The sequence below is a fragment of the Tupaia chinensis genome, unplaced genomic scaffold, assembly GCF_000334495.1.
Source record: "Tupaia chinensis unplaced genomic scaffold, TupChi_1.0 Scaffold138988_1, whole genome shotgun sequence".
In the NCBI taxonomy this organism is placed as follows: domain Eukaryota; kingdom Metazoa; phylum Chordata; class Mammalia; order Scandentia; family Tupaiidae; genus Tupaia; species Tupaia belangeri.
The window spans coordinates 306,649-318,720 of record NW_006198878.1 but is presented as its reverse complement, the minus strand read 5'-3'; the positions used below and the strand labels follow the sequence as shown (position 1 = coordinate 318,720).

At 42.2% G+C, this 12,072-nt stretch overlaps 1 protein-coding gene across 1 annotated transcript in view; it reads right to left on the bottom strand.

Annotated features, from left to right (window-relative positions):
* The window catches only part of SLC9A7 (solute carrier family 9 member A7), a gene marked incomplete at its 5' end in the record, with an annotated part of 119,007 nt that overhangs the window by 30,319 nt on the left and 76,616 nt on the right, over positions 1–12,072 (bottom strand). Inside the window, 1 exon segment of the mRNA XM_027765626.1 lies at positions 10,564–10,627. Within this exon segment, the coding sequence (XP_027621427.1) occupies positions 10,564–10,627 (64 nt within the window).

Here is a 12,072-nt window from a genome sequence, read left to right as displayed (position 1 = left end):
GGGCGGGCCCACGTGCCGTATAGCAAAAACCTCTCCAAAAAATTTTTTTTTCCTTGGGTCAGCCCTATAGTCTAGTTGTTAAGGGAGCCAGATCCCATATGGCCAACCATAGTTCAAATCCGGCCCTGGTGGCTTGAAAAACACTGGATGCATGTGTGTGCATGCCCTAAATCCCAACAGAAAAGGGATGGAGGAGAAGGAATTGTGGTGTGACTATGCCCTATTGGAATGGGGGGTGATGCTTTCTCCTTGCCTGCTTCTCTGGCAAGCACACACATCCTCTGGTAATTAAAAGAAAAAAAAAAACTTTTCAAATTTTTTCTTTTAATAAGTCATTGACTTCTAACCCAACAACCACTCTAGGAAGATTTAAAAATGCCACACAACTGAGTAGAAAAGTGGTAGATGACCTTTCTGATACACAAATATCTTTATGGAAAAGTCATATTTATTTATTTATTTTAAGTTTGCTATAGGGTACGTGTACTCACCAGAGAGAGAAAGAGAGGGGGGAGTGAGATAGCAAGCCACCAGGCCCGGGACTTGAACCATGGTTGGCCATGTGCAAGTCCAGCGCCTTAACCACCATATCACTTGCTGATCCCCACTTTATGGAAAAGTTAAATGGTGCTTCATAAAATTATTAGCTCTAAGTTCTCAGTTCTAAGTGCCTGAAAAATTTCCTGAAGAGAAAACTAGCAAAATGAAAAACATCCTCAGGAAGGATTTTATACACCATCAGGCACAAAACAAATCTCTCAAAGTCAGTTTCTTCTACTTCTTACCTTAAATAAACAATAGAAACAACCCCTACTACTTTGTTATCTTAACTTCTGCAAAGCCACACTGAATTTATTATCACTTGGAGTTTATAAATTCTCACCATCTCACCTCAAGAAAGCTACAAGAGACTTGTATGAACCCCCAAAAGGGACAATTAAAATAAGTGAAGTAAAGGATGGACTTCTATTTGATGATAAACTAACAAAAGGTCTTCTCAGACTACAATAAGACATGCAATCCACAAGTAAGATAAAGTGACATCAGATCCTACAGCAAATCCTAAAATGTAAGAAACTAAAAGACAACTCTTCAAGGCTATAAGGGGTAAATTCAGGACAAATCAAAAGTGCAACTTGGTAAAAAGAGTTTTATACAGTTTCTTCTTCTAAGAGATAGTGCCAGAAACAAGATTAGGTACAAGAAGAAAATAAATGCGCACATCGGGGCCTTGGGGAGATCAGGGTGGTTCTGCAGAACAGAACTATTATAACATTTTAAGCTGACCCAAAGGATGACCCACAGAGAGCTTCACCACATGACTTGGACTTCTGTCACAGAGAAGTCCTGAGAGCCCTGCCTAGGGCTCTGACAGCACAGGGCTGAGCCAGGATCATTGTGGAGGTAGACAGGGCCTTCTTCCCAATTACACTGAGAAATTCTTGGATTTCCATTCTGTGCTGTAGGGACTTACCATGCTCCTCCTTAAACCTGCATTCCCACCAGAAGGGCTCACACTCCATGTCTTTAGCTCAGCCTAGTCCTAGAACCTGGAAACCCCTTTCTTCCTCTCACCTCCTCCCTCACAACATCTACCTAGCTGACCCATATTCATTTTTAAGGATTGTGCACAAGTTTGACTTGTCTGAGAAATGTTTCAAAAGCAAGAGAGCATTCCAAGAAATGTAGGTATGAACATCACAGGCTTTCTCAACATACTACCTGGCCCAACTGTGCCATCACTTTGCTGTGTGACTCTGAGCAAGTTACCTAACTGTTCTGAGCTTCAGTGTCCTAATCTATAAAATGTAGATATTAATTACCTATCTTATTATGGGGCTGTGACATTGTGAAATATATATTTGGTCTTGTGGTTTTTATATTTAAAGAATTTAGGCTAGTGTCTAATATGTATAACCTCTCAACAAGCTCTTCATGCCATGATTCACCCTGTCTCGGCTAACCTAGATTACAAGCATGTGCCTGGTGTGCTCAAGGAGGCCCCAGAGGACAAACCCAGGACATTTTCCATGTGGGTCCAGTTGTGCCACCACCTGGTGACCTGTGTATCTTTTTACACAAGAGATTTTTCATCTTTTCCTGACATTATTAATAGAGAAAATCCTTCAAGAAAATACTGGCAGACCTATTATTACCATTTTTTGAGCATGTTAACAAGTGCTATTTCTGCATTCATTAAGCACTCACTATGTGCCATGCACCATGCTGGATACAGGAAACACAGAGCAATGAGACTTAGCACCTGTCCCTTGGGGAGCACCCTGTATTTACAGAGGAGGGATATGGACACACAAACGACAAACAGTGACAAATTCAATGAAGAAAAAGAAAGCTGGCTAAAGAACTTAAGAATAGCAAACATTCCAATTTTAGGAATAATGTTTCTAGAACTAATGAATAATATTTACATAGAGTTATATTCCACTCCATTCTTATATAATGTTAAAAGATTTTTCTAAAAGTCCTGATCATTATGGTAATGAGAACACCTTATCTTTTTCTAGGGATAGAGCATGTGGTAGGCAGAATAATGCCCTTCACAGTTGTCTGTGGACATGTTATACAGCATGGCAAAAGAGCCTTTGTGGATGGTCTAAAGCTTATCTCGGCAGGCCCAGTACACTCAGATAGGCCCTTAAAAGTAGATGAGGAGGGCAAATGAGACAGAGATGCAGAAGAAGAGGCAGGTGAGATTCAGAGCATGATAAGGCTTGCCCCACTATTGCTGCTTTTTTTTATATAATAGAGAGTATGTACATGTGTGCACAAAAGAGAGATGGAGATAACCGTTAATGGGGTCTTATCATGATGCGATGTCCCTTTCCCATACTTTCAGCTGGGGATGTTCCTTCCTCTAGCTCCCCAGGATCTTGGGCACCTGTGCATGTGCCCTGTATGTTCTGAGACCAACCCAGGGTAGGTTCATCTGGCCTCTACCACTACTCTAGTACATCATGGCCTATGTCACCTGGCTGGGCCTGCATCTGCTTTTTGAAGATAAAAGTGGTCACAAGACAGGAAATACAAGTGGCTTCTAGGAGCTGAGCAGTACCCCCGGCCAACAGCTAGCAAAGACACAGGACCTCAGTCCTATAACCTCATGGAACTGAATTCTACCAACAACCTGAGGAGCCTGGAAGTGGCTTGTCCTCCAGTGCCCAGCCCTCCCCTATTGACACCTTGATTTCAGCTTTGAGAGATTTGAAGCAGAGAAACCAACTGAGCCCAGCAAACTTCTAACCTATTGAACTATAAAATCATTGTGTTGTGTTAAGCCACTATGTTTGGGCAATTTGTTACAGAAGTCACAGAAAACTTTTCTACAGAGTAGAAGAGGGATAAATGATGTAACTCAATTTAGGCTTTTCTCATTTCATTGGGATGATAGGCCTGAGATTTCTCAGCAGGAGACATTAACTGGGTTTTAAAATAGGGACTCAAGTCTCTAGCAGGAATACAAACACTAGTTTTGTTCTCTGCTTACTACTCTCCCAGAGCTCAGCATTGTCCAAGCCCAGGGCTTTATAAACTAAGTGCACACAAATGCCCAGAGGGTAACTACAGCAGGGTCTACTGCCCTTGGCCCTGGGGTTGGGTGAGGCCTGAGAGTACATTTCTAGTTAGCTGTCCAGTGACACTCAGGCTGCTGGTCCCCCAAAAACACTTGGAGTAGCAAGAATAGGTCTCCACTTTCCAGGAGAAGAGCAAACAAGGCCCTCCATCTTCTGAGTTCTGCCATTCCCAACACTCATCCTACATCACATCATCATCAAGCTTTCAGGCCAAAGAGTCATCTGTCTCCCTGCAGATGTACTCACAGAGCCTAAAAGGATGTCTGAAATATAACTGGTGCTCAATAAATATCAGCTAAAGGAATGAATAAATTAATACTTAATCTGAGCATCTGGCAAAAAAAAAAAGCATAAAAGGAAATCATGGGGTCAAGGGAGGTAGTTGGAAGAATGAAAAGAAAAAGCTTGGGGCGGGACCAGCAATTGGCGTAATGGCTATGTCGCTGGACTCCCTACAGTCAACCACGGTTTGAATCCCACACCCAGTGGCTTAAACTCATGCCAGGCGTGTGTGCGAGCGTTCCCAAGATCCCTAGAGGAGAATGAAGGAGAAGGGATTGCAGGTGGTCATTTCCCCTGGGGGGTGATTTCTCACTATCTCCCTGTCTCTCTCCATCTTTCTGGAGTGTGCACATGCCCTATAGCAAAAAAAAAAAAAAGAAAAGAAAAGAAAAGAAAAGAGAAAAGAGAAAAGAAAAACAGGGCAGAGGGGTCAGACAGCAGTAATTTGAGGAAAAGGACCTCAGTAACTGCTGAAAGTTAAAGATTTAGGCGACTGGGTATCTGATTTCAGCCTGGAGGAAAACTGGAAGAGCCAGAAACAATTCAACTTGCTCAGAAAGTCATATGTCAATGCAGCTATAAATAGCTGATTTTCTACAGTTTTCACTACACACACACACACACACACACACACACACACATGCACAGCACATGCACACATGCACGCACAGTGGCTTCCTTTCCTCCACATTCCATTAACATCCGGCTTAGGACCTTGTCTTGATGATCTGATAACACTGGGATAAATTCAGATTCATGCTCTCAGCTGTTCCAAAGCAGCCTCATCAATGAGTGCCCTTATGGAAACTTGGGGAAGGAAATGCATGATGTATCTGCATGTCCGGCCAACAGAAATCTCAGCTGTGTCTGGTCTGGCATGAAAAGTTCCCCTTAAAGGGGTGGGACGCCACCCCAGGCTGGGCAGCTTGCCTCCAGCTGGGCTTGTTTTTGTTTTAGTTGCAAAGTCACCAAGACCTCCAGAGAAATGAAGCAACAAGTTTTTTTTTGTCTTGTTTTGTTCTACTGAGTTAAACTTGCCAAGGATGTGAAGCTGGAGTCTGCCCACAATACTCTTAGGCTGCACTCACAGAAAGCCAAAAGTTCTAGCCAACAGCTCCCTTTCTTCTCCCACATGTGCTAATATGCTGTTTCTCTGTAGCCATGACTCTTGTTTATAACCTTGGGTTTCTAGAACCAGTGAGGAAAAACTGTGCTCATCTTAAGAAATGCTTTACCATCAAACATCATTTTTTTTGTTTGCTTGCTGCCTTTAGGAAGATCATTTAGAAAATGAGGTAGAGAGACTTGCCCTTTCTTTTCCAGTGGAACACAAACCTCTGGACTTTCCACACTTCTGATTTCAGTTTCATGACTACACTGGGCATGTGATTTGGAACTATTCCAGGGGAAACTGCAAGAACTCCAGTTTTCATCCCAAACTGAGAAGTCCATTTATTTCTCTTTTTTTGTGTTTTTCTTGACCAATGAGTACTCCCAGCCCCGTTGTTAGTGGCTCACTTGAACAAGAAGGTCAGGCAGAGAGGATTTGGAGAAATAAGGCCCTTTCTGCACAAAAGCATGAGTCATTTCTAAGAGGGTGTTCTGGGGAACCACACTTGAAGTTTGCCTGTTTTGCCCAACTTGACAGCAATCTTCAAAGCCTTTTGAAAGGTCAAGGGAACTGAGTTGAGGGCTCCTCTACATGACTGTGTGTGAGGCATGGAAGGAGGAAGCTTAGGGAAGGCTATGACCTGGCTCCTGGCCACCAGGATACCACTGGGGCACAGCAGAAGTAGCTGCCAGTCTGTTCAGAGTGCCAATTGCCCAGGCTCTCGGACAAAGGGCCTTCTGTGCGCAAACCCTAATACTGAGTTCACAGGTCCACACCCATCCAGGCCTATCCATTAGAGGTTCCTGAGGCTCACTCCACCAGGGGACACAAGGCTATTTTAGCTGTCACTACAGGGATTAAAATGCTAAGGCCCTTAGCACTTAGGACCACTGCTTTCTCAAAGATTTCCATGGAAAAGTGATCACAAGTTTGTTACTAACTGCAAGCCCAGTGTTTTCAGTGTGCAGGTCTTAGATGTACAGTAGATCTTGAGAGTCAAGATCTGTTTTATTCAGTGTTGAATGCCTAGCGCTGAAAAAAGTGTCTAGTACATGGAGCAATGTTGTAGGTATTTGCTGGATGGGTTGGGGAATGAGAGATGTAGAGATGCAATGTGATCTACAGCAGGTGGGTTTAGGACTACATGTGGTTGTTGTCTATGAAGCCGTGTAGATAAATAGAAAGTTCTGCTACATGCAACCAACCAAATCCTCTCATGTACTTCCTTTTATATATGCTGAAGACAGAAGTAGGAGCAATGGAAAACAGAAAAAGGGCTAGTCTGGAACTGACTAGGGGAAACTGCCCTCAAAGCCAGCTATCCAGCTGCTATTAGACTGTTTTTCTTATAAAATTAATCCTGACTCATTATGGTTCTGTGGAAGACGCTTTGGCATGGGGAAGTTATATCCTCCTGGAATCATCCTTTTCTTTTCCATGAACTAAGGGCATTCATAACTCAATCCACCGCCCCCACCCCCCACCCAGTCCTTGGGGTTTTCCCATTGAGTTTCAAGATCTCTCAAACTATTATATTCTACTTAGTTTCCAGGTACATAATTCCTGAACTCCTGTTTTCTAAAGTCCTTAATCAAAGCTAGAGTTAATTAGCAAATTTTCAAAAAAGAACATCTTATTAAAATCACATGTTCTCAATTGGCATAATGGCCACTTCTAATATGAGGGGGACTCCAAAAGTTCATGGAAAACAGAATTAAAGTATGAATTTATTTTGATGCAAAAAATTGAAATCCATAAATATTTTTCCATAATATGTATTTCCACACATTTTTAGAAGACCCCCTTATATAGTCTGGAGCTCCAAATCTCCAATGAAGTTCATTGAAAACTATCCAGAACTTTCTGAGGTCATGGTTTTGTGTCCCTTAAGCTGGAGCCTAGAATGAACATCAATGACAGAAATGACTTTCTTAGGCTTGTGACCACCGTGGAAGAGACAGAAATGAGGAAAACAACAAAACAAATCAAAACAAAACTATTGTGACACCTCTTGGGCCCTACATGGCACCATACTTTGTAAAACATTAAATCTGACTAGGTAGGTGGAATCATTTAGAAGCTCGTATGGAATCTAAAGAATGCAGGCCAGGTTTGTAATTAAATACCATGATGAGTGCAATTCAAAGTTGACTACAAGAGGGGTTTTTATCAGGGTCAGAAAGGGCTTATTCGGGCTTGTTTTCAGGTCTAAAAACCCCTAGCCCCAGTTCCTCCTCAGCAACCCATTTCCTGGGACCCCTTCCTTCTTGAGAGCTGGTTTTCCTCCCCTCTCATTATATAAACTCTCTGTTTTGCTATACTAAAATAAATAAATAAAAACTTGACTAGAAGAAAAAGAAACAATTCAAACAGTTTCACAGACAACATATACAGATGGTTAGTCAAGTCACCTGCTGCAGGTCACGTTGCATCTTTCACTCCCCCATTTATCCATCAAATATCTACCAAGCCCCTCCCCACCATGTGCCAGGCACTGTGCTCAGCACTGGATATTCAATGCTGAACAAAGTAGTTCTTGACTCCCAAGGCTAATCATAATATTTTGGTAATATATTTCTGCCCCTATCATAATTATTCTTTCTCCATCCTGTCTTCCCAGGAAATGCCAGTCTGAGGAAGGAGCAAAACCTGGAGACAAAAATGATCCCAACAGCTGCACATAACATAGATGATATGACAGTTTTAAAACATGTCTACAGTCAGGACAAGCAGTTGGTATAGTGATTACATCGCTGGACTCCCACATGGCCAACTGCGATTTAAGTCCTGGACCTGGGGACTTGAAACTCACACTAGGTGCAGGTGTGTGCATGCCCAAGATCCCAGGAAGAAAATGGAGAAGGGATTCCACTTCTAATATGAGGGGGACTCCAAAAGTTCATGGAAAACAGAATTAAAGTATGAATTTATTTTGATGCAAAAAATTGAAATCCATAAATATTTTTCCATAATATGTATTTCCACACATTTTTAGAAGACCCCCTTATATAGTCTGGAGCTCCAAATCTCCAATGAAGTTCATTGAAAACTATCCAGAACTTTCTGAGGTCATGGTTTTGTGTCCCTTAAGCTGGAGCCTAGAATGAACATCAATGACAGAAATGACTTTCTTAGGCTTGTGACCACCGTGGAAGAGACAGAAATGAGGAAAACAACAAAACAAATCAAAACAAAACTATTGTGACACCTCTTGGGCCCTACATGGCACCATACTTTGTAAAACATTAAATCTGACTAGGTAGGTGGAATCATTTAGAAGCTCGTATGGAATCTAAAGAATGCAGGCCAGGTTTGTAATTAAATACCATGATGAGTGCAATTCAAAGTTGACTACAAGAGGGGTTTTTATCAGGGTCAGAAAGGGCTTATTCGGGCTTGTTTTCAGGTCTAAAAACCCCTAGCCCCAGTTCCTCCTCAGCAACCCATTTCCTGGGACCCCTTCCTTCTTGAGAGCTGGTTTTCCTCCCCTCTCATTATATAAACTCTCTGTTTTGCTATACTAAAATAAATAAATAAAAACTTGACTAGAAGAAAAAGAAACAATTCAAACAGTTTCACAGACAACATATACAGATGGTTAGTCAAGTCACCTGCTGCAGGTCACGTTGCATCTTTCACTCCCCCATTTATCCATCAAATATCTACCAAGCCCCTCCCCACCATGTGCCAGGCACTGTGCTCAGCACTGGATATTCAATGCTGAACAAAGTAGTTCTTGACTCCCAAGGCTAATCATAATATTTTGGTAATATATTTCTGCCCCTATCATAATTCTTCTTTCTCCATCCTGTCTTCCCAGGAAATGCCAGTCTGAGGAAGGAGCAAAACCTGGAGACAAAAATGATCCCAACAGCTGCACATAACATAGATGATATGACAGTTTTAAAACATGTCTACAGTCAGGACAAGCAGTTGGTATAGTGATTACATCGCTGGACTCCCACATGGCCAACTGCGATTTAAGTCCTGGACCTGGGGACTTGAAACTCACACTAGGTGCAGGTGTGTGCATGCCCAAGATCCCAGGAAGAAAATGGAGAAGGGATTGCAGTATGCCCATCCCCCTGAGGGGAGATTTCTCACTTTCCCTTTTACTGTCTGTCTCTCTCTCTCTCTCTCTCTCACACACACACACAAGTACACATATCCTAAAGCAAAAACCTCTAAAAAACAAACAACAAAAAAACAATCTGCACTCTTCCTATACAGAGGTTGTGGCCTCTGTCCTCTTCTGTCTTAGTCTATTATTGTGTTGCTAATAAAATTACCTGAGACCAAGTGACTCATAAGAATAGAGGTTTGTTCAGCTCAGGGTTTGAAGGTCCACGGTCCTAGAACCAGCTTCTGGTGAGACTACAACACGGCAGAGGGCAAGATCTTGAGCAGACTAAGGGTCCAAAAGTTTTTGCCTATTCTCGTCTCTTTGCCCATCTTGTAAATTTACCAGAACTCAATCATAAGGGACCTACCCTAATGACCTTGTCATACTGAAAGGCCCCAACCTGGGACACCACGAAGGGATTAAGTCCCAACACAGGAATTTCTGGGGAACATCCAAACTACAGCATCTCCCATGGAATCTGGGCTGACCCTAGGAACTTGTTCCTAACCAACAGAAAGTCACAGAAGAGATTCTGTTAAATGTCTAAGATTGGATCAGAAAAGACAATGTAGCTTCCACCTTGCTCAGACACTCATATTTTGGACCCCTGAGCTATCACTTAAGAAATTTGCCTATCCTGAGGCCACCATGCTGAGAGGCAGCTTAGTGTGTATGGAGAAGCCATGTGTGGGGATTATAATCCAAGGTCCTAAATCTTTGAGTCTTCTCAGCCAGTGCCAGACATATAGATAAAAGAGCCTTTGGGTAAGTCCAGACCCCTGCAGTGGGGTTACCCTTCAACCTCCCAGTTTTCCTACCTGAGGTCCTGAATTTGATGGGACAAAGACAAGCCATCCTTACTATGCTTTTTCATACAAGAGGACTTCAAAATAGTTTGTGGAAAAACAGAATTCAAAGACAAATTAATTTTGGTCCAAAAAAATTGAAAGCCATGCATTTTTCATAAACACAATTTCTGTGTACTTTTTGAACAAGCTGCATATTCCTGACCTAGAGAATCCCAGGCCCTGGAGGAATGCCTGCAGTCATTCAACGTCTCTCCTCTCTTCTTCAGATTACCTGGGCTGCAAAGTTAAATCATATCCTTCTCTTCCCTTCCCCTTGGGTATTACTGACAGAACAGTTACAGAACCAATATATACATTATGGAAAAGAAAGGAACTTAGTCTAAATCCTCTTCCTGGCCATCCCAGATCCTTCAAGTGTTTAAGAATATAGGCTCTGGGATCAAATCCTGGATCCATCACTTTCTAATTCTTTGACCTTAGATGATTCACTCAAACTCTTAAGCTTTTAATTTGTGGAATGATGATAATAGTACCCATCTCAAAAAGTGTTTTCAAGATCACAATGCAGGAATCCAGGTAAAGGACCCGTCTTGTAGCTATCTTTAATCATGTCTTTCCTGGGAAGAAGCATCTCTTGTGACTTACCCCTTGTAAGACTTGAAAGCTGTCATTGTTGGGTGGTGGGTCTTGATCTGGGTCAACACCAACTCTAAAAGTCATTGGACAGAAAGACAAGGAGAAAAAACAAAAAGTATTAGCTTGGCTCATGGCAGCCAGGTTGGCTGAAAGTAGCCAGAAGGCTGATCATCTTCTGGAAGCAGAAGGAGTGGTTAGCTAAAAGGAGAGGAAAGTTGTCATGCAGAAGTCATGAGAAAGAGGTTGCATACCACATCAGATCCCAGAGTGTCAGAAGAGGTGAAAAATCCCACGTGCTTATGCCCTAAATAAGGTCTCTCCACTTCATTGAGTCTTTCTTCACTGCTCTCTTGTCACTTCTTACCTGACTTGCTTTTATTTCCCTGATATTTTGTTACAAAACATTTTATATATATAGGAAAATATTGAAAAATGTATAGAGAACAACTGTATAGCCACTACCATTAGATTCCACCATTAACATTTTACTGTACTTTATTATCTATCTATCCATTTCTCTATCACCCATCTTATTTTTTGGAAGATTCAAATAAAGCTGAAGACAATATCACACTTCCCCTGAATACTTCAGCATGAAGATTGACAAAGATTCTTGGGAACCAGCAGTTAGCGTAATGGCTATGTCGCTAGACTCCCACGTAGTTGACCGCAGTTCATGTCCTGGACCTGGTGGCTTAAAACTCACGCCGGGCGCATGTGCGTGCATGCCCAGGATCCCAAGAGGAGAATGGAGGAGAAGGGATTGTGGTGTGACCATCCCCCCGGGGGGTGATTTCTCGCTTTCTTTCTCTATGTCTCTCTCTGTCTGTCTGGCGAGCGCACGCGCCCTATAGCGAAAATCTCTCCCCCCCCCCCAAAAAAAAAGATTCTCTCCTTGACTGGACTTCAGTTTCCTCTAAATTCTCTTTCCAACTAAGGCCCTCACTTTTGGGTTTCCATATTCATCTTTGTGTTGCCCATTTTTAGCAAGAATCTTGCTAAAAGTTGGGTTAGCTGGAACCCCCACCCCAATATCTTCTCCCTGTCAATATCTCATAAGGTTCCTCATCCTCATGATGTTTGATCACCTGGCAGTTTAGTAAGAACCCCCTTACTCCTAAATGTTCTTCTTAATAATTTTCCATCTACTAACACACACGCCCTCCCCCCATTGCAAAAACCCCATCCCAGTAGTCCCTATATCAAACACGATGGTCATGAATAATCTGCCATACTGTTTTAACAAGTGTCAGAATAATATTTTCTTTAATAATGTCCTTAACTGGAATCCTCACCTCTTTTAATGCTGGTGCCCCATGCCCTCCTGTATCAAAGACGACCTAAGTGTCCACACATTTGAGATGACAACTGATGACAGAAAGGAAAAGCAAAGTGGCAAAATCCACTTTGAACAAATCCCATAAAAGCGCTAGGGCAGTTGTCCTGGCTTAGTGACATACCAATTGTGGCTCTATGCAGCTGTTAATTTTTTTTTTTTTTTTTGGGGGGGTTTTTTCT